The 18,610-nt window shown below is 45.8% G+C and overlaps 1 protein-coding gene across 1 annotated transcript in view; it reads right to left on the reverse strand.

Annotated features, from left to right (window-relative positions):
* Positions 1-16,596: 16,596 nt before the first annotated feature.
* The window catches only part of LOC132473959 (uncharacterized), a 121,269-nt gene continuing 119,255 nt past the window's right edge, over positions 16,597-18,610 (reverse strand). The window contains exon 24 of the mRNA XM_060074360.1: positions 16,597-18,607. Coding sequence (XP_059930343.1) covers positions 18,439-18,607 — 169 coding nt within the window. The 3' untranslated portion in view covers positions 16,597-18,438. The remainder of the gene's footprint in view (positions 18,608-18,610) is intronic.

Here is an 18,610-nt window from a genome sequence, read left to right on the forward strand (position 1 = left end):
TTTCTTGAATGTGTATACCAACTGTGCAACTCTTTAAAACCACGTACCTTAAGCCATGCAATGAGTTAACGGGAATCAGTGAGAGCGGACACATTAAATACTTCCAAAAAGTGTACTTTTACGAAACGGAACAACTCAACGAAGGGCCCTGGGGAAGAAATGGGTCAAGCCCCCCCCAAACACACACACACACACACACACACACACACACACACAAACCCTGATGCCAACCCTCCCCTTTAATCCAGGCTTGGGACCGACACCTAGTTGAGCTGGCATGCCCCCTGAAGTGGCTGGGTTAGGCTAAACTACAAACATATATTACAAAGACTCCCACTAAATAAAGCCATATACACTACGGAACCACATCTAAAATACCCCCCGCCCCACCCCTGTGTGTGGAGGTGAAGTACGTTACCTTCCAATAACCGACAAGTCTCGTCAGGTAGGTCCTTCATGTCTTCCAGACCTCTCAGCAGGTCCTGAGCTGTGGCCTTTCCTGGTCTTCGGTCCTTCCACAGCCGCAACATGTTCCGTCTCTGCATGAATTCTCTCTTTTCTTTCTTGATCTCGTCCAGATCTTCCTTCTTCAGCCCCAGGTGGAGGGCCGCCTGCTCCCACTCCTGTCCCAGAGTTTTTGCAACATCCCGGAGCTGCTTATCAGACAGATACGGCCCTGGGGAGCTGGCTTTATAGTCTCTGGCTGGAAAAAGACAACGACAATCCACACACAGGCAGGTCAAGTTCCACCTATCGAGATGATGTACAAGTCAACCAAAATGTAGATATTACCACTTTAGAAATGGGTGTGAGGGGTTAAGGTGATGCTACAAACCTAATTAGCTTTATTTAAGTAGAAATTCAACTTGAAATCATTTGAACTTAAAGAACATCAACCAGACTATGTTCAGTCCACGCCAGCTCCACTAATACATCATGAATCAAATCTGCTTAAGACTGGTGCAGAGGTTTGAGTGACAGGTCTGATGGCCCTCCCTCGCCCCGAATTACTATTGGACAGATGCCCATCCCCCACCCCTAATACTAACTCCATTGGGTAGAATCGAAAGGTCAACTCAACCTCACGTCTATTGGTATTGATTGATTTTTGTAAAAAATAATTACAATAATCCTGCCCTTTTTTTTTCAAAACCAGCCCAAATTGTATGTACCCGCTCAATCTGGCAACACTGACCGTAGAGGGAACGATTAAACAACAGCCTTGGGTTTAGAAAAAGCCAATTTAAATGTACAGCGGGGGATGGTGAAGTTTAAAAAAGTTCCCGTAATATCTTATGAAGCCACATTTCGAGAATGTATGAGACCAGCAACATCGGACCATGAGGAAAAAATCCAACCAGCTTTGACAAGTAGAGATAAATTGTTGGCTTTATGCTGTAATGTTTCTAAAAACCATATTAAATAAGAATGGAACAACTAGTTGGCTGTGTCGCCTATTAACACGTTAAAGGTCCAATGGCATGAAAATCTCACTTCATGAGGTTTTCTAACATTAATATGAGTTCCCCTAGCCTGCCTATGGTCCCCCAGTGGCTAAAACTTGCTATCGGTGTAAAACGAGCACTAGGTGTTCTGCTCGCCTTTGAAAAAATGGAAGCTCAGGTGCACTGATTTGGAATGTGGTCCCATATGTTGTCATAAGGGAACAAGCTCCTCCGCTTTCTCTGCCTTGCCCGTCCAGAGAATTTGGCCCGCCAATAAGACAATGAGCTACGACCGTGTGAGCGCCACATGGTGTGTGTGTGATTACACACAGTGTAACGCAAGTGTTTGCTGTTGGTATTATGGCGCATAACACATTGGTTCTTTGACGTCTCTTGTATTTCAACAAGGAGAATGTAGTTTGGGTTACCTCAGCCATGGTTGAGAAGGAATTGGGGGAAAGGAACTTTGGCTTTGACTCCCTGAAGTACATGAACTGCGACATGCTGCATGCCGCCGGTTGCCGCGAGGCACCATCGCCCGGCAGCGGGCAGCGGGAAGCGTGAGGTTCAGTCTACTTCAGATTGATGTGAAAGTGGAAGAACCAGAGACGTCGGAGAACCCGATGCAGTCGTTTGTTATTCATAATATCGTCTGGAGGCGCACACAGCTTCTGATAATATGTATTATATGATATAGATGTCTATGTATTATATGATATTATTTAGATATAGAGCTCCAGGACTGTAACGCAAGTGTTGTACACTTCCTAGTTATTTGGATAACCGTTCTGCTGTTGGTGTTATGGCGCATAACACGTCGGACTCTCGTCTCTGGTATTTCCACAACGAGACTCGTAGTGGGGGTTATCTCAGCCATAGTTGAGAAGGAATTGGGGAAAAGGGACTTTGGCTTTGACTCCCTGAAGTACATGAACCACGACATGGAGGAGAAAGGGATTGTTGCCCGCGAATGTCTTCCGCTTGAGCCCCGCTTCCCGCTGCCGAGGGACCACCGCCTCGGCGCTGCAGGAGGCGGTGGTGCCTAAGCGCTGACCGCTGCCGAGGCGGTCCGCGGTCCCTCGGCAGCGAGGCTCCGGCGGGAGACAACTGCGGGCAACAATCCCTTTCTCCTCAATGTCGTGGTTCAGTGTACTTCAATATCGTCTGGAGGCTAACAAAGCTTTTGGCCGTGATAATATATATTATATGATATAGATATCTATGTATAATATGATATTATTTAGATATAGTGCTCCAGGACTCCCGTGTGTTCTAGAATATTTACAGAACATGGCTAAAGGCTGTGTGCGCCTCGCCATTGCGATACATCCACTGTAAACAGAGCGAATGGTACCGTGGCTGCAAGCTGCTCAGGGCCACACCTCCACCCTCCTCCTTGATCCTCCTCTCTCCTCCTCATTTGCATTAAAGCTACAGACACCGAAACGGCGCATTTGGGGAAAGCTCAATGTACGACTGGCTCGTAGTGGCTGTAATTCTGCACCACGGCTGAATTTCGGGAACGTCTTCAAATACTGTGTTTGGGGACCACTAATATCTATATTAAATTATTCACAAAGTCGCATGCCATGGGACCTTTAAACCGCCAAAATGAGAGGTTTGATGTGTGATTATCTACCCGACATTAACATGTCTAATCTAAATCTAAATATTACGTGTTAACACGAGTTTGGTCTTGTTAAAGCAACATGCCGACGTCGTATCGACGCGGACTGGTCGTTCAAGTGTTTGTTGTGGACGTACAGACCCTGAAGATATCAGGAATCTACAGAACACAAGTGGATCTGAACTTTACACAGTTTGTAATTTTCTATTACAATAGCATAGTATAGCCCGACCAATTTACTCTACAAAAAAACTCTGACACTGATCATTCTCCATTATTATAAAACCAATGTGCATCAAATATCATAGTCTACAGTAGCGTAATAGGGTGCACCAAAATGTTACAAAGTCCCAAGATAGTTTTATGACAAACACGGCTTCCCTGCCATAGTTCTGGGTCGCCGTGGGCTACGTGACTTTGTTCAGATGCATTATAACCCAATTTGAATCTGCTTTGACCTCACCAACTTCCAAATTTGTCTTGCGTTGTTTTTCATTGGTTAGAAATATTCTCTTTCATGACGTGTTTCATGCATGCAGACCAATAGGTTCTATCTACTCCACCTAATTGTTGTCACACTGTAGCCACCCAAATAAGCCTCTCCAGATAAAACTATACCGCAGTTATGCATCGAATTTCATTCCTGGTAAATACGCGTAGCAGTATAAAATAACACTATTTCGTATCGTAGGCCCATTACTTTTGTACAAAGGTAAAACATTGTAAATATAGTTCTACCAGAAACAGGCTTCCTACTGATAGTTAAAGCCCACACAAGCAGCAACATGTTGATATGAACAACACCGCGTAAATTGTTACGCAATCTGAAAGGTCCCAAAACAGAGTTAACATAGTTAATTCTGTTTGAGGTGAGGATTTAGTAATTTTCCATTTCAATACAGTATAAAACAACCACTTTAGAAGGCCCAAAAACGTTGGCGACAGTTATCATTCGTATTACTTGGAAAACTTTGAAAAAAGGTAGTTTTATGACAATCATGGCTTACCTGCCATAGCTGTGGGTCCACGTAGCCTTCGTGTATGCACACCTGATGCCGACCAACAGGTTTATATTAAGATTGTGGACACACAATGTAGCCTCACCCACTCAGCCTCTCCGCCTACCTGGCAGTTATGGATCTCATTTCAACACTGATAAAGATGTTGACATCAAGTGGGAGCAGTGGCGATTTCAGACTATTTTTAGGGCTGCTCAAGCACACCTACATTTTATATCAAATATAATTATATAATATTTTCCCCTATAATTTTTGAAGAAGTAGGAGGTGAATTGTTGCTATAGTGGAAACTTTGTTCTGACAGAAACGTTGGGTGAAATTGTTTTGTTATAACCGTGAATCATAGTTCTGTGCAAATTGGCAAATCAAGTTGCATGGACCTCCAATGTAGAAGTCATTTTTCAAGTCTCATCACAGACTCTTCATAACATTCTAAGCGGGGCTTGAACTGGATTACTGCCACTCCTGAAAAAGTAATGGCTTCTTTTTGCTCTAATGCCAATGTCACCGCCCGGCTCTTGACGGTGGCAAAGATGGGAGACCAGACTAAAGAGTGAAATTAGCTTACATTTATTCACAAACCAAGAGTATAAACAACCAAACATATATATAAATGTCAGTAATCAGTAGTGTAAGCATGTGTGTGAATGTGTGTCAAACAAATAGAACAAAAGCAATGGCTGCATCAACAAGAGCCAGCCCAGATCTGCAGAAGGGTGAGCCTTAAATAGCACCACACCAGCCCAGGTGTCTCATCAGGAAGATGACCCTCCCACGACCTGGAACCTGCACAGGGAGAGCAAAGCAGCAAAGAACACAGACGCCCCTAGTGGAGTGGTGGGGTCGTCACACCCTCCCCCTTAAAAACGGGATTCCCACCAGGAATGCCGACCAACCACAACTACACAAAATGTTATTTAAGTATAGCCCACGTGTTCAACCAAATATTTACAAAAAAATTCTACCAAGGACATACAATACCCCCCTCAAAATAATCCAGTTCAACCATTTGCATAATACTGACCCGCTCGGAAGAACATACCTGGCCACCAAGCAGACCCCACTGTAACCCAGCAACTCCCGCGCCTGGAGAAGCAGTTTAAGAGTACAGCAAAGAGCCATGAAACCAGGAAATTGTAACCTTACAAGTGAATCAAGGTGTTCTCGACAAAGCATCCGCCACAACATTTCGAGAGCCTTTTATGTGACGGATGTCCAAACAATATGGCTGCAGGAACAAAACCCATCTCATCAATCTACGGTTTGGGCAATGTAGAGACTGCAAAAAGGTGATAGGATTGTGATCTGTATAAACCAACAAGGGGATGCTACCAGAATCAAGGTAGACTTCAAAATACTGTAACGCCCAAATGAGTGCTAGCGTTTCCTTCTCAATGACAGAATAGTTCCTCTGAAAGGAATTAAATTTCTTGGAGTAGAAAGTCACCGGTCGTTCAACTCCACCATCATCATTTTGGGACAAGACAGCACCTACCCCCACGTCGCTCGCATCTACATGTAGAATAAAAGGATTATCCATTTGCAGAGCAGCTAGAATGGGAGGAGAGCACAGAACATTTTTTATGTTCTCAAAAGCTTGCTGTCAGGCCAACGACCAGATGTATTTCGCTTTTCCTTTTAACACATCTGTTAAAGGGGCTGCCACTGTTGAGAAGCTTTCGCAGAAACTGCGGTAATAGCCCACCAGACCCAGAAAACGTTGCAGTTCCTTTTTATTGGCTGGCACAGGATACTTTGCTATAGCAGAGACTTTTGCTTGCACTGGCCGCACTTGCCCCTGACCCACTACTTTACCTAGGTAGGTGACAGTAGCCTTAGCAAACTCACTTTGCCAAATTTACTGTAAGACGCGCTTCACTCAGACGTTCAAACAACATCCTGATGCGAACCAAATGCTCCTCCCAGGTATTGCTATAAACCACAACGTCATCCAAGTAAACGGCACATCCTTCAAGCCCAGACAACAATATTCATTAACCGCTGGAACGTTGCAGGTGCATTCCGCAGTCCAAAGCTCATCACGTTGTAGGAAAACAAGCCAAAGGGTGTGATAAAAGCAGATATCTCCTTTGCTCGTTTTGACAGCGGTACTTGCCAGTAACCCTTCAGCAAATCGAATTTGCTGACATACTTTGCTGAACCAACCTGATCCACACAATCTTCCATGCGCGGCAGTGGATATGCATCAGGCTTGGTGACTGCGTTTACCTTCCGATAGTCTGTACAAAACCGAGGACTCTTATCAGACTTATCCACCAACAAGCAAGGGGATGCCCAACTAGACGACGAGGGCTCTGCAATATCATTCTCAAGCATGTACTTTATTTCTGATTCCATCACCTTACGTTTTCCCTCAGACACCTGATAAAAACGCTGGCGGATAGGCTGTACATCACCTACAACGATGTCATGTTCAATCAAATGCGTTTGGCTCGGTGTATCACCAAACAGCCCATGATAGCCGACAATTAGCGTAGACAACTCAGCACGCCTCTCAACTGACAGCTGACCAAGCAAAGTGTCTAGGTTACGCAGCGTCTCAGAGTTTTTTAACCGGCCTCGCAGCAAACTCTCATCCGGTGGGGTCACACCATCATCCTCCTGCACAACCGAATGCTGTGGAGAACCGCTTTCCACTGTGGCTGCCACCGAAACTGACCTAACCGACCGGTCCTGCTCCTTGCCACTTGAATCAGAAACCGGTGGCGCATGCTCAAAATAGGGTTTCAACAGATTAACATGGCAGAGTTGAGTCGATTTCCTTCGTTTAGGTGTTGACAACAAGTAGTTCTGCTCTGAAACCTGCCGCAACACTGTGAAAGGACCAGTGAATTTTGCCTGAAATGGAGAAGTCACCATAGGCAACAAAGCTAACACGCGATCACCAGGACTAAAGTGATGCTGCTCAGCTTTCCGGTCATACAGACGCTTCATTTTTACCTGCGCAGAGGCCAACTTCTCCTTAGCCAACTCTCCTGCTGCATACAACCGATGTCGAAAACCATTAATGTAATCAGTCAAATTTACAGGCGGTTCATGTTTTGCAACAGGATCATGCACCAAAGTCAACGGCCCCCGCACCGTGTGCCCGAAAACAAGTTTGTTGGGGCTGAAACCCGTGCTCTCTTGCTCCACCTCCCTAGCGGCTAGCAGCAACCATGGAAGCCCCTCTTCCCAGTCCTGGTTCATCTCAACGCAATACCCACGCAACAGAGACTTCAAAGTCTGGTGAAATCTTTCCAGGGCCCCTTGACTCTGAGGATGATATGCGGAAGCCTGGTTATGTTTAACCCTTAACTGCTTTAGCACTTGAGCAAACAGCCGAGAAGAAAAATTTGAGCCCTGATCACTCTGAATTACTTTCGGTATACCGAAAATGGAGATGAACTGCGTGAGCGCCTTTACCACCGACTTAGCAGTAATGCTACGCAATGGATAGGCAGCCGGGTACCTTGTACTTCGACACATGACGGTCAGTAAGTATTTACTACCTGATTTAGAACAAGGTAAAGGGCCCACACAGTCTACAATCAGATGCTCAAATGGTTTTGCAATAGCTGGAATAGGGTACAGTGGAGCTGGCTTAATAACCTGATTTGGTTTCCCAGTTAGCTGACATGTAAAACATGTTCTAATGTAGCTGGACACATCACTCTTCACACGAGGCCAGAAAAAGTAACGCAAAATATATACATATGTTTTACGCACTCCCAAATGCCCACAGTGATCATGGGCGGCCTTCAGAACCTCAGTGCGAAATGTAGATGGGACAACAACCTGCAACACTGGATCACCAACAAAATTGTCCCCATGTGGCATCCACTTCCTCACCAACAATCCATCCAGCACAAAATAACCATTAGCAGCGCTCCTTCCATCTGCATCAGTGACAACCCTGTCATACAGTGATTTCAAGGAGGAATCTGCTCTCTGTTCTGCCATGAGGTCACTGCAGGAAACAGACAAAAGAGGACCAGGAAAGGACACCGGGAATGTCTCCTTGTCACCCTTTTCAATCTGGTCAAGGTCCCTTTCAGCATGGCGCATGGCCCGTGTTACTGCACAAGCGGGGAACACCTCAGGAAACCCACATGCACCTTCATCCAGCTGTCCTATAACCAAGGGTGAAGTAGTCACAATGGGCGGTGGTGAACCCTTAGCCCACACACGACTGCCTGCCAGATCATTCCCTAGAATGATATCTACACCATCAACAGGCAATGCAGGGCGCATTCCCATAGCAACTTCACCCTGGACCAAACCACAGTTTAACACAAATTTGTGCAATGGAACAGGTGACGCTGTCAAACTCATGCCTCTCATGAGGACATAATCTCCTGTATCAGATTGATGAGAAAAAGGCAACACCGAACTCACAATATATGAATTAAAAGCAGCAGTATCCCTTAGGATTTTTACAGGTACAGAACTGTCGCTGCCCACCAAAGACACACTCCCATCAGACAGAAAACGAGTCCTTCAAACCGTCCATAACTTCAGCCTCCACCTGCTGACAAGAAATAGGCCCGACATATGGCACAGAGGTAGCACACACATTCGACCTAACCTGTACTCCTTCCTTCCCACGTCCAGCTTTGGGACAGTCAGCCTTCCAATGCCCCTGGCCCTTGCAGAATGGCACACCTTCCCTAAGTCCAATGGCACTCGACCCTGCACCGAACGCCCTGGTCTACTCAGGCCATGATAACGCGTTTCCTCCCACTTACTTGCAGTACTGAGCAACCCGGTATCGCTCCTGCTATCTCTACCGCTATACTCAATCCTGTGTGTGAGCACATACTCATCTGTTAGGGTGGCAGCTTCTGCCGCAGTCTTCACTTTATGCTCACTGATATAAACAGCAATATGACTAGGAACAGAGTTTTTAAATTGTTCCAAAACAATCAGATCACATAGAGCATCAAAAGTATCTACCTTCACAGCAGAACACCAGCGACTGAAATGAGTACACTGCTCCCTCGCAAACTCAACATGTGTCTGCCTACTCGACTTCTCCCATGTCCGGAACCTCTGCCTATATGCCTCAGGTACAAGCTCATATGCGCGCAACACTGAAGCTTTAACTGTCGCATATTCTCTACTCTCAACTATAGTTAGAGCAGAGTACGCCTCCTGTGCCTTACCCGTCAACACACACTGCAAAAGTAACGTGCGATCGGAGTCGGACCACCCCCTACTCTCGGCCACACGCTCGAAGAGTGAAAAAAAAACGTCTGGGTCCTGCTCACAGAACCGAGGAACCAACCGCAAGCTACCCACAGCATCAAATACACCAGAGACCCTTGGAGAAAAACTCACCCCTGTCTCAGATCCACCCAAACTCAGCCTACGCTCCTCCAACTCAAGTCGCTTCCGCTCCATAACGAATTTCTCTCGTTCCGTTTTCGCTCTCTCCCGTTCCGTTTCCAGCAGAAGCAACTCCCTCCTCTGCTCAAACGTCAAACCAACTTCACTCAAAAGCGCATCCGAAACATCCAGCCGGGCACCAGCAACCTGCTGCAATTTAGGTCTGAGAACCCCTGTTTCAAACAGATTAGCTTTCACAATTGCCTTAACGTTTTCCTTCATTCTTTTATCCCCAACATCCAACTCATAATACTCTGCAATTTTCACTAACTGTTCACGTGAGCAGCGCTCCAGCCACTCCTCTGATGGAGCTCGCAAAAAATCCTCCACACTAGCCATTCTCAGCTCCAACCAACCAAACCGTTACCGTGGTCTTGTCCCTCTAACGGCCTAATCAAAACTAACTAACTCACCCCCTAGTCTTCAGGCGTTTTTGCGGTGGGTATTTACGCACTGAAACCCGCAAGCCCGGTGGAGCAAGCAGTAAATGCCGACCCCACCAGCAGCTTGGGACGTGCTCCCGAGACAACTGCTCCAGCCACATTTAACACCACACTACAAAACCCCCCAGCAATCTTCCAAGGGAAGTTGCTCTTCACCTATCAGGGACAAAACAACGGCAACTCTAATGATCACACCTAGGACGAAGCACAGAAAACACTACCTTTAGCACAATTTCCTCCTGTTACAGCCACTTAAATTAACCAAAACAAAATGGATTGCTTACCCTCTAGTCCAAGTCTCCCGCGTCAACAGAATGTGAAGTCATTCACCAATCACTGAACTTAACAAGCTACAACCGCTCACTAACGTAAAACCTAACAGATCTTACAAACTACCCAAATACAAACCCCGGTCAACCGGAAATGGACGAGCCCCCACTTGTCACCGCCCGGCTCTTGACGGTGGCAAAGATGGGAGACCAGACTAAAGAGTGAAATTAGCTTACATTTATTCACAAACCAAGAGTATAAACAACCAAACATATATATAAATGTCAGTAATCAGTAGTGTAAGCATGTGTGTGAATGTGTGTCAAACAAATAGAACAAAAGCAATGGCTGCATCAACAAGAGCCAGCCCAGATCTGCAGAAGGGTGAGCCTTAAATAGCACCACACCAGCCCAGGTGTCTCATCAGGAAGATGACCCTCCCACGACCTGGAACCTGCAAAGGGAGAGCAAAGCAGCAAAGAACACAGAGGCCCCTAGTGGAGTGGTGGGGTCGTCACACAGGCCATACTTGTACAGCAAATATGACGCATGCATTATTTTTGTTATAGCAGCCACTGAACTAGTTTTAGTTGGAGATTGGCTTTGGATATGTTATCTAAACAAATGTCCCCGAACGACAATAATTAATGGTTGGACCTCAGGAGATGAAAGGATAAAGAAGCTGTTAATCTGGTTTGGGTTAGGCCCTGTCGAAATAAAGTGGGCAGGGTTTATTGAGAAAACCCATTCCTAGTTACAACTCACCCACACAATCAGAAGAGATTAGACCCAGGGTGATGCAAAAGTGCCTGTCCCTCTTCTTCATGCTATCGATCATTATCCGACTTGGATTCTCCCCTTTCCCGTGCCCGGTCTGTTGTGTTTGTCTGGTCCTGAATCACAGACTTATTTTCCTCATCACTGAACACGTCATGATCATGAAGGTCAACCAGGAGACCTTTGATAACTGGGTCGGAAACTATGCAGAAATTCAGAAGGGATCCTTCTTAGGTCTGAAACAATTCAATTCAAATACTTGGGTATTACTTTGGATTGTGAGTTGCAGTGGAGCTCTCATGTGGAGTATGTTTGTTCAAAGATCTGTCAGCAGGCCTAAATACATAGATCAAAATGAACGTCTCCGTTGGTCGTGAGTGTGTAGGCCTCCTGTGGTGATCTGGGGTCTTGGTCGTGAGTGTGTAGGCCTCCTGTGGTGATCTGGGGTCTTGGTCGTGAGTGTGTAGGCCTCCGGTGGTGATCTGGGGTCTTGGTCGTGAGTGTGTAGGCCTCCTGTGGTGATCTGGGGTCTTGGTCGTGAGTGTGTAGGCCTCCTGTGGTGATCTGGGGTCTTGGTCGTGAGTGTGTAGGCCTCCTGTGGTGATCTGGGGTCTGTCGGGCCGAAGACGCTGATAACTCGGTTCAGGTTCCTCGTTTTCTCACATGAGCCTGCTCTCTTCTTACTCTCCTCTACTTCTTATTAAAGGCCTAATGCAGTGTTTGATATCGAGCCTGCTGCTTCAAGTGGAATAAACTGCCTTACACGCACGCGCGCGTTAGTGTGTGTGAGAGAGAGAGAGAGTGATGCGCGGATGTGCTATTATTTTATCTGCAACTGCATCACAAACACATCATCCGTCCGCCATCCATCCCACCAACGTTTTTTTGACAATTCTTTAAGTCCGCACCCGCCGCCATCCTCCGGTTATATTTAGCCTACTATATATATATATATATATATATATATATATATATATATATATATATATATATACTCTAGAGGCTAATGCCTTTTGCACTTTATTTTTTGCAAAAAAAAAAAAAAGCCTATTTTTCAAAGAAAGTCCACCGTACAACATTGCAACATGCACATTTTTTATTCCTACATAACAACTCCGAAAATTGCCTGCTTGCCTTGCAAATCAAAGGTTCGGACAATTTGTCTTAGGCCTACCTTCTTTCTTAGCTGTGGATGTTATTGGACTAGAAGTTTAACTTGTTATGAACATCGCACGCTGCCATTGCCGATTGTCACTTCTGAGTCAAATCACTCCATAATCTCTTTTAAATTCCTTATTCCACGAGAGGTAGGCTACGATGACGGGCTGTTTTAACGGCACAGTCCCATCTAGAGACGTTTGCTTAGTGGTCTATAACGAAGGCGCCGCAACGAGACGCGACACGGGATGGATCGTCACGCAATTGAAACTTTTTGTTTCCTTTCGTTAGTGTGTGTGTGTGTGTGTGTGTGTGTGTGTGTGTGTGTGTGTGTGTGTGTGTGTGTGTGTGTGTGTGTGTGTGTGTGTGTGTGTGTGTGTGTGTGTGTGTGTGTGTGTGTGTGTGTGTGTGTGTGTGTGTGTGTGTGTGTGTGTGTATTTAACGTACACACACACACACACACACACACACACACACACTCACAATTCAATTTAGGTGGGTGGCGGTTTAACCAATCCCATTAAAAAATGTATTTACATTGTTAAACACACACACACACACACACACACACACACACACACAGTAAGAGCCATCTTCCCCTATGCGTCACATTATAAATGTATTAGATGCATCATCAAGCCAGACAACCATTCATTAAACGATGTCCTCATCCTCATTTAACCCTCCAACCACATTGGTCAGCCGACTATCAGGCTGATCTTGCGTTCAGCACAGCCACAGCGCTTGGTTCGTGTTACTTGGACAGGGTCTGCCAATGCTACCTCAGAGTAAACACATCCATCAAGCTACCATCAGCCTGCATTATTGAACTCAATAAGTCCAGGTGTATACACTCCCATTAGGCCTAGCTATAAATGCACTTTTTAATGTATCACAATATCTATCAACTGATCTACTTGTGAATTCAAATACTTGCCTACAATAATCCATTTCATGTATGGGAGACCTTCAAAGAGATAATGGAATACATTATTGTCCATCGTTCTACCTAGCCGATCAAATCAAACCGCTGGTTGACTCGCTACAGACGGACTACTGGAACCAACAATAAAAGGCCTACGTCACAATAGGCCCACAGTTATTAAGTACAAAAAACACTGTGTTGCGGAGTTGGTAAAGTTACAAAACCGTGCCGTGTGAAAGTGAGTGAACTCCTGATATCACAGACAGTGAGGAGATAAACATGAACTACAGGAGTCAAACCAGGAGTCTACAGAACACAAGGACAGTGGATCTGTTCTCATTTAGTAATTGCCATTAGAATAGCACAGTCTAGAGCGACCACTATTGTAGGACCTATAACTAAACTCTGGTCACTGACGCTTCGCAATACTGAGAGACCAATGTGCACACACATATCATTCAGTAATGATGAGTCTAAATTATAAAAAGTCCAAAGGTTGTTTGATAGAAACTCTGCTTATCAACCATCGTTTCCAGTCAACGTAGGCTATGTGACTGACTAACCCTATCAATCTACTTTTTTTTTTTTTTTATCAGTTATTATGCTCTCTTTTCAAAAACAGGTTCACACAAAGGTTACCCAGGGCCCCTTTCGTGTCTGAGAAGGCCGTGACCATCTCCTCCCACCAAGCCAGGGCCTCCTGAGCAGCAGACCTTTACCTCTACAGGGCCGACCCGAGGTCAGCGTGACCATCTCCTCCCACCAGGCCAGGGCCTCCTGAGCAGCAGACCTTTACCTCTACAGGGCCGACCCGAGGTCAGCGTGACCATCTCCTCCCACCAGGCCAGGGCCTCCTGAGCAGCAGACCTTTACCTCTACAGGGCTGACCCGAGGTCAGCGTGACCATCTCCTCCCACCAGGCCAGGGCCTCCTGAGCAGCAGACCTTTACCTCTACAGGGCTGACCCGAGGTCAGCGTGACCATCTCCTCCCACCAGGCCAGGGCCTCCTGAGCAGCAGACCTTTACCTCTACAGGGCCGACCCGAGGTCAGCGTGACCATCTCCTCCCACCAGGCCAGGGCCTCCTGAGCAGCATACCTTTACCTCTACAGGGCTGACCCGAGGTCAGCGTGACCATCTCCTCCCACCAGGCCAGGGCCTCCTGAGCAGCAGACCTTTACCTCTACAGGGCTGACCCGAGGTCAGCGGCGCCAGGGACCAACCGGTGTAGGAGCTCACCATCCCTAGGATTCCCTGAGAGAGCCCTGGTCGTGGAGGTTGAGAGAAATCTGCCCCCGCAGCCACCTTGGAAGGCTGCGGCCCAGCTCCGTCCCAGCTGGTGTGATGCCCCAGGAAGTGGACGGACGACCGGCCAAACTGGCCCTTGGCCGGCCTCACAATGAGGCCGTGCTGGTTGAGGCGTTCAAAAAGGATCCGTGGGTGGGGCAGGTAGACGAAAAGGAAGGGGAGGTCCCTCAGCACGGAATCCATCAGACGCTGGAAAGCTTGTGCGGCGCTTTAAGACTGAAGGGTCTACGCAGGACCTCGAAGCATGAACAGAGTGATGACTGCGGTTTAAGGGATATCGTGTTGACCAACCAGAACTTGGTGACGGCCCCGGACCAGGTCCGCCTTAGAGAACACCACCTGTCCAGCCAGCCGGGACGAAGGATCCTGGATATGAGGGACTGGACACGGGGCTGGGATGGTGGAGCCGTTGAGACGGCGGTAGTCGCCACACGGCCGGTAGCCTCTGTCTGATCTGGGCACCACGGGCAGGGGAGAAGTTCAAGGGCTGTCTGACCGACGGACGTGGCCAGGCGCTCCCTGTTCCCTCTGTTGACAACCGTGGGTACAGATTATATCCATGTTAACATGTATAATGTATTTAAAAAAAACGACTGTCCCCTTTCATACTGCTGCTGTTATTTATTTGATTATATTAATATTAAATAGATAATTTATTGTCCCCGTGGGGAAAAAAAATCTCAATGAATGAGCCGGAGACACATGACCGTTAACCACGACAACAACATAAAAACAACCACTGACTAGACCCCAAAATCATATTTCCTACGTAACACAAGGACACATCTAAGGACATTAGACTTTAGACAAACATGACATCAACACACAAAATGAACATGAACATTTAAAGAAGCGTTCCGTTGTAGGTCTGCTCTGCTGCGTGTTGCTCCTGGGTTGAATGTTGAGAACACTTCAGGAATTGCGACCGTTGTTTGTGTAATGCAAACTTGTGTATTGGGGACAGTACTTGATCTGCACAAAGTGATGATACACAACAGTCAAGAACACAGATTGAGAAAGTCCCATAAACTTCTTTATTTATTTGATGACATGCCTGACAGTCTTAAAGGCTGCCTGACAGTCTGCCTGACAGTCTTAATGAATTTTATTGCCGCTTTGACAAAGATCGGGATGATGCCCTTATACAACCAACGGGCATCAAAACCCCAGTACCACCGCCTTTTGTCATACAGGAGGATGAGGTTAGGCGGCTACTAAAAAAGCAGAGTTGTAGGAAAGCCGCAGGCCCTGACCTCGTATCCTCTGCTATACCATCAAACATTGTGCTGATGAACTGACCCCAGTACTCAGACATTTTTAACTGGTCTCTGAGGGAATGCAGAGTCCCCACATGTTTTAAGTCAGCTGTTATTATTCCGGTGCCCAAGAAGCCCAGCATCACTGGTTTAAATGATTATAGACCGGTAGCTCTTACATCTGTCATAATGAAAATCTTTGAAAAAATCATGTGATCATCTGTCCAAAGCTGTCTGTCTAGAACCCTTTCAGTTTGCATATAGGACTAATAGGTCTGTTGAAGAAGATGCTGTGTCACTTGGTATCCACTCTATTCTACAACATCTTGAGTCCCCAGGCAACTATGCAAAGGTACTTTTTATAGACTATAGCTCTGCTTTTAATACGATTGTATCCAGCAAACTTTTCTATAAACTCCAAAACATGGGTGTCCAGAACTCCTTATGTCACTGGATTTTAGATTTCCTACAGCAAAGAACACAAGTTGTCAAAATTAATAACAAGTTGTCACAGGCCAAACACATTAGTACTGGTGCCCCCCAGGGGTCTGTATTATCAACTCCGTCATATTCTCTGTACACTAATGACTGCATATCACAGTGAAAATGCTTAAATTCACTGATGATACAACCTTGGGGTCCCCTGAAACCTTATTTCAGGGGATGATGACAGTGCCTACAGAAATGACATCCTTTCTTTAACTGGATGGTGTTCCCACCACAACCTACACTGTAAAAAATAAAAAGTTGAGAAAACTCGAAATTGCAAGGCAACTTACTGCAATAAATTTTTGAATTTTGAGCCCAACAAAATGTCATTTTCTTCTTGAGACAAACTTGAAAGTTAGAGTTATACCAATTAAGATTTTTATATTTTACAAAACTCAAAAAAGTAAGTCATGGTTGTTAACTTAATATGTCAAATTAAGGTTAATATTATTTAAAAAAAACATAAAAAAAACATATCAAAGAATGCAAAACAAGTTTTAAGTTCACTTTATTAAAATTAATAATTGGAAACTTCCATTTTACATTTCTGAATGCCAGACAGCAATAGAACAAGCAACATGTAGCTAGTTCAGCAGCAGAGAATCGCTGTCTAAATGCAGCAAACCAAAGTGCAGAACAAGTTTGATATTATGGTCAAACTTGTTCTGCACGAGACGGGAGCCCAGGTTAAACGGTGACGCAACTCTCGTGCCTCATACACCGCACGATCCCGAGAGCTGCCTTTATTTAACACACAACCACAACACACAGCGCACCGCACACCCAACCAACGGACATGCAAGTCTCGGTAACGGTGGCGGCAACACTACGCACAAACAATAAAGACCCCAAACCCGTTAACCCCACTTAACCTAATAGAAACAAATTGACAAAAGGCAATAAACCCCTTTTTCCCAACCGGCATCACGAATACCCAGACTCCCCGGGGGGTAGGAGTCGCCAAACCCTGTATTTTCCAAAGTGTCGAAATGCGCATGTGCACCGTAGTTGGCCCAGCCTCAGACAGAGTCTGACTTAAACCCGTGTGTCTTGCTAACAAAGATACTACACTGAGCCCAACTCTTGACCCAAAACTCAACATTGTTGGTTGGACTAAATTGCATTGCACAGTTGACATGAATACTTAATTTTTTATATTCATTTTACTCAGAAATCATAATGAGACCAACAATTTTTACGTTTTTGTTTTTACAGTGTAGAGCTAAATATTGTAAAAACTAAGGAGCTAGTGGTGGACTTCCGGAGACAGAGGAAGGAGACCCCACCTCTGTCCATCAATGCGGCGGTGGAGGAACGGGTAGACAGCTTCAAATTTCTGGGCACAATAATCTTCTCCTCTCTGAAATGGGAAGATAACATCACTGCTATTATTAAAAAAGCCCACCAGAGGCTCTTTTTCCTCCGCCAACTAAAGAAGTTTGGGGTGGCCTGCAAGGGGATGCAGCAGTTCTACCGAGCCACCTGTGAGAGCGTCCTTACGTTCTCAATCAGTCTGGTATGGCAACTCTACTGTCCAGCAGAGGATGCGACTAGACAGGATTGTCCATACGGCCTCCAAGATAGTTGGCTGCAGTCTCCCTCCCATCTCAGACATCTACGAGGCCCGTATCCACAGTAGAGGCCTGACAACTCTTCAGGATGAATTACACCCTGCTAACTCCCTCTTCAATCCCCTCCCATCAGGTAGGAGGTTGAGGGCCATCAAAACTAAAACCTCCCGCTTCCTCAACGGCACATACTGCAGAACCATTAAAGCTCTTAACTCTACATCCCTACACCAGTGTATCAGGAATGCAGACTCCCCCAGTGGCCCTGCATAGTATAATACACACTAGTTTCTACTGTTTTTATATAATGTGAGTTTTCTTAACTATGTACTTATTTATTGGACCTTATGCAGATTTGCACATGAATTGCTCCATTTTGCACATCACTTGCACCTATAAGCACCGGTCACTTTAATCAAACATACAGCACTTACCCTGGCCTGTCAACCAGGTGGAAGTGGGCTATATGTCTTATGTGTGGGATCCTTGGAAGTATATTGTATGGATGAAATGATGTTCTATGTTTTATGTGTCTTTTGTGTGGGTCTTGTACTGTCATGTACTGTCATGAGCACACTGAAACAAATCCCTAGCAACTTGTACAGAGTTGTATGGCAATAAAGTATTGAATCTTGAATCTTTATGGTGCATTTTTGGATATTAAGAAGTGCACTATGTGGAGATCCAGATTCGTACACTCACATTTCGGACAACATATGCACCATTGAGGGCACCAGTCGACCAATTGGAGCAGAGCCTTGGTAGTTAGGGACTGGGGGGCAGACGGGGAGGAGGGTCTTGAGGGACGGGGAAGACCAGACGTGTACGCAGAGTGGTTTGATGTTGGGAAATCTGTCTGCGTCCATCATTGCGGTTGTACTTCTTGCTCACATCGTTGTGAACCGTTGTCAGGATACTGGCTAAGTCTTGGCCACTG

This window comes from Gadus macrocephalus, chromosome 16 (assembly GCF_031168955.1).
Source record: "Gadus macrocephalus chromosome 16, ASM3116895v1".
Classification (NCBI taxonomy): Eukaryota; Metazoa; Chordata; class Actinopteri; order Gadiformes; family Gadidae; genus Gadus; species Gadus macrocephalus.